Source organism: Mandrillus leucophaeus, unplaced genomic scaffold (assembly GCF_000951045.1).
Source record: "Mandrillus leucophaeus isolate KB7577 unplaced genomic scaffold, Mleu.le_1.0 Scaffold150, whole genome shotgun sequence".
Classification (NCBI taxonomy): Eukaryota; Metazoa; Chordata; class Mammalia; order Primates; family Cercopithecidae; genus Mandrillus; species Mandrillus leucophaeus.
In genome coordinates this window covers 4,673,588-4,678,633 of record NW_012101477.1, presented here as the reverse complement: position 1 = coordinate 4,678,633, position 5,046 = coordinate 4,673,588, and the positions used below count along the sequence as shown (strand labels likewise).

The 5,046-nt window shown below is 43.4% G+C and overlaps 1 protein-coding gene across 2 annotated transcripts in view; it reads right to left on the bottom strand.

Moving 5' to 3' along the window:
• The window catches only part of MROH8 (maestro heat-like repeat family member 8), a 62,531-nt gene that overhangs the window by 17,462 nt on the left and 40,023 nt on the right, over positions 1-5,046 (bottom strand). For both annotated transcript variants that reach the window (XM_011975005.1, XM_011975006.1), the window contains one exon: positions 2,374-2,509. In XM_011975005.1, the coding sequence (XP_011830395.1) occupies positions 2,374-2,509 (136 nt within the window). The remainder of the gene's footprint in view (positions 1-2,373; positions 2,510-5,046) is intronic.

Below are 5,046 nucleotides of genomic sequence, written 5' to 3'. Positions count from 1 at the left end.
GCCACCACACCAGGCTAATTTTTGTACTTTTAGTAGAAACGGGGTTTTGCCCTGTTGGCCAGGCTGGTCTTGAATTCCTGACCTCAGGTGATGGACCCTCCTCGGCCTACCAAAGTGCTGGGATTACAGGCATGAGCCACTGCACCTGGCCTAATTTTTTTTTTTTTTTTTACATTCTAAAGTGTTTTTGTTAAAAACTAAGACAAAAACACACACACTAGCCTAGGCCTACACAAGATCAGGATAATCAATACCACTGTCTTCCATCTTCACATCCTGCCCCACTGGAAGGTATTCAGAGCAGTAACACGCATGGAGCTGTCATCTCCTATGATAACGCCTTCTTCAGGAATACCTCCTGAAGGGCCTGCCTGGGGCTGTTTCATAGTTAACTGTTTTTTTAATAAGTAGAAGGAGTACATGCTAAAATAATCATAAAATGTGTAGTAAATAAATAAACCAGTAAATAGTTATTATCATTACCAAGGATACGTACTGTACATAATTGTAGGTTCTATACTTTTATATGACTGGTAGTGCAGTAGGTTTGTTTACACCAGTATCACCACAAAGGTGAGTAATGCATTGTGCCATAATGTTATGATGGCTACAATGTCACTAGGTGATACAAAATTTTCAGCTCAGCTGGGTATGGTGGTGGACACCCATAGTCCCAGCACTTTAGAAGGCTGGGGTAGGAGCACTGCTTGAGCTCAGGAGTTGGAGACCAGCCTCAGCAACATAGTGAGACTTCGTTTCTTTTTATTCTTTCTCTCTTTCTCTCTCTCTCTCTCTCTCTCTTTCAGATGGAGTCTCGCTCCGTCACCAGGCTGGAGTGCAGTGACATGATCTCAGCTCACTGCAACCTCTGCCTCCCAGGTTCAAGTGATTCTCCTGCCTCAGCCTCCCAAGTAGCTGGGACTACAGGCATGTGCCACCCCACCCAGCTAATTTTTGTGTTTTTAGTAGAGACGGGGTTTCATCAGGTTGGCCAGGATGGTCTTGATCTCTTGACCTTGTGATCTGCCTGCCTCGGCCTCCCAAAGTGCTGGAATTACAGGTGTGAGCCACCGTGCCAAGCCGAGACTTCCTTTCTTTAAAAAAAAAATAATAATAATGATAAGGCTGGGCGTGGTGGTTCATGCTGTAATCCTAGCACTTTGGGATGCCGAGGTGGGCAGATCACTTGAGGTCAGGAGTTCGAGACCAGCCTGGCCAACATTAAGTAACATTTAGCAGAGATGTTGAAACCCCATCTCTACTAAAAATACAAAAATGAGCCAGGTGTGGTGGCAGCTGCCTGTAATCCCAGCTACTCGGGAGGCTGAGGCACAAGAACTGCTTGAACCTGGGAGGTGGAGGTTGCAGTGAGCCGAGATTACACCACTGCACTCCAGCCTGGGCAACAGAGCGAGACTCCATCTCAAAATAAGATAAAATAAAATAAAAAGAAAAATTTCAGCTCCATTCTAATCTTATGTGACCCATACATGATCAGTTGTTCACTGAAATGTCATTATATGCTGCATGACTGTACTTGGCAGGGATAGAGTAGACTGAGATTCAAACACCGGGGAAATCCTGGGTTAGATATCTTGTAAAGTCCCTTCTTATCATGGAAGTCAGTGACTCATGCCTTGACCACACTGGCCCTCTCTCTATTTTTCAAACTCCTCAAGCTCACGCCTACCAAGGATCCTTTCCTTAGTCATTCCTTCTGCCTAATACACTCTTCTTACCTCTCCAGATGGCAAACTGCTCTTTATTCTCTGGATTACCTTTTCTGAACCCTGCAACTAGATTTGATTCTTACTCATGGCCCCTGTAATTTCCCTTCATAAGGACATTAATTCTCCTGCAGCCTCGACCTCCTGGGCTCAAGTGATTCTCCCACCTTCACCTCCTGAGTAGCTGAGATCATAGGCATACTCCACCATGCCAGCTAATTTTTAAAATTTTTTGTAGAGAAGGGTTTTTGCCATGTTGCCCAGGCTGGTCTTGAACTCCTGGGCCCAAGAGGTCCTCCCGGCTTGGCCTGGCAAAATGCTATGAATATAGGAGTGAACCACTGCGCCCAGCCTCACTCCTACTTCTGACCAAACTAATCACTCTGGTTTGTCCACAAAGCCACGTTTAGCCACTCCCTGGCTATGCAGATGGATGACAATAGTGGGTCTGATCTAGTATTAGGATTCCAATTATTAAGTCAGTGTTGCTTCATCTCTGCCTATGGACTATGTATCTTTCTCTTTAAGAACTACTGTAAAAGGCCTTTCCAGAACATGGGGACTGAATCAATGTGTAAGGAGGGCTGGTGCTTATGTTGTGCTGGAGAATTCACTCAGGACCTCGCGGCCTTCAGCAGCGTCTTACACTTCAGCCTCAGGGTGATATGCAGCAGGTAGTGAATGCTCTCTGCAGCCTCCTCAGCCACATTTTCCTGTGGGTCCCCACAGAGCAGTGCCATCAGAGCCACTAGGTGCCCAAGTCTTTGGAATCGCAGTGGAAGCTTGAGAAAGAAAAAGAAAGATGTCAACAGAATACATGTGCATTTAGTGCCTTCGATTTGAATTGTTGAGAAGTAATCCCAATTCTACTCTCAACTTAAGGGAAGTGTAAGGGTCACAAACAGCCTGTGAATCTCTGTAGGGTTCATATTTAACATAGGTAGACACGATATAGCCAGTAGATGGTGTTATTAAGAAATAGGGGAATTCTAACCTAAGTAAACAATCTGAAAAATGAAAAAGCTTTGTGCATGAAGACGTTAATTCTAGCACTGTTTTTATTTTTATTTTTTAATTTTAATTTTTCGGAGTACATAGTAGGTCTATATATTTGTGGGGTATACAGGCCTGCAATGCATAATAATCACATCATGGAAAATGGAGTATCCACCCCCTCAAGCATTTATTCTTTGTGTTATAAACAGTCCAATTATATTCTTTTAGTTATTTTAATAATTTTTTTTTTTTTGAAACAGAGTTTTGCCCTTTTTGCTCAGGCTGGAGTGCAGTGGCGCGATCTCAGCTCACTGCAACCTCCACCTCCCGGGTTCAAGTGATTCTCCCACCTCAGCCTCCCAAATAGTTGGAATTACAAGTATTTGAGCCACTGCACCCAGGTGATTTTTGTATTTTTAGTAGAGATGGGGTTTCGCTGTGTTGGCCAGGCTGGTCTCAAACTCTGAACCTCAAGTGATCCACCCGCCTCAGTCTCCCAAATTACACACCTGAGCCACCACAGCTGGCCAAATATACGTACATTTAATATTGCCAAATAAAAATGTATTACATTTTTAATATTATTTAAAAATTACTAATGCACAATATTCACCCTGTTGTGCTATAAAATATTAGGTCTTATTCATTCTAACAATGTTTTTGGTACCTATTAACCATCCCCACCTCTCCCCAACCCTGCCACCACCCTTCCCAGTCTCTGATAACCTTCCATTCTCTATCTTCATGAATTAAACTGTTTTGATTTTCAGATCCCACAATATGTGAGAACATGTGATGTTTGTCTTTCTATGCCCGGTATATTTCACTTAGCATAACGACCTCCAGTTCCATCCATGTTGTTGCGAATGACAGGATCTCACTCTTTTTATGGCTGAAGAGTACTTCATTGTGTATAAGTACTTCATTGTGTATTCTTTATCCATTCATCTGTTGATGAACACTTACGCTGCTTCCAAACTTTGGCTATTGTGAAGAGTGTCGCAACAAACAAGGGAGTGCAGATATCGCTTCCATATACTGATTTCCTTTTTTGGGGTATACACCCAGCAGTGGTCTAAAGATCACACTTTGGAAATAATTGCATGACAATAGTAAAGGGAATTATCCTACAGCCAGTCTATGAATACAACCATTAAAAATCAAGTATCTAAGAAATGTATAATGTGTTATTCTGCTAAGTAAAAAAGCTGAACGCGGCCAGGCTTGGTGGCTCATGCCAGTAATCCCAGCACTTTGGGAGGCCGAGGTGGGAGGATCACCTGAGGTCAGGGATTCGAGACCAGCCTGCCTCGCCAACATGGCGAAACCCCATCTCTACTAAAAGGGCAAAAATCAGCCAGGCATGGTGGCAGGCAACTGTAATCCCAGCTATTCAGGAGGCTGAGGCAGGAGAATTGCTTGAACCTGGGAGGCGCAGGTTGTAGTGAGCCAAGATCACGCCACTGCACTCCAGCCTGGGTGACAAGAGTGAGACTCCACCTCAAAATTAATACATACATACATATATAAAGTAAAAAATAAAAATAAAAAGCTGAATGCAAAGTTGAGATATAGCACTTAATTCTATTTATAAAATTCATTTTTTTAATATCCTGCTTGATTATGGAAAAAAAATCCATGTAATGTAGCTGGCAAAAATCATACCAGAAAAGGAAATATAACTTGAAATAAATACTGAAGAAAACTGGATAAATTAAAAAATTGGCTGGGCGCGGTGGCTCATACCTATAATCCCAGCACTTTGGGAGACCAAGGCGGACATATCATTTGAGGCCAGGAGTTCAAGACCTGCCTGGCCAACATGGTGAAACCCCGTATCTACTAAAAACACAGAAAAATTAGCTGGGCATGGTGGTGCATGCCTGTAATCCCAGATACTCGGGAGGCTGAGGCAGGCGAATTGCTTGAACCTGGTAGGTGGAGGTGGCAGTCAGCCAAGATCGCACCACTGCACTCCAGCCGGGGCGACAGAATGAGACTCCATCTCAAAATAAATAAATAAACAAAAATTAAAAATTTAAAAATAATAAAAATAAAACATTAAAGTAGAAAAGATAAATGAAGTTAGGAATTTGGTTGGCATGCAGAATGCATAATCATTTGCTTGAGGCAGGCCGTGGAGCAAGGCTCTGAACTCTCTCATGGTGAATGTAGACGCACACACAATGGTCCACAGAACATGATTCACGCTGCCCTTAAGATAACAATCGGCCGGGCGCGGTGGCTCACGCCTGTAATCCCAGCACTTTGGGAGGCCGAGGCAGGTGGATCACGAGGTCAGGAGATCAAGACCATCCTGGCT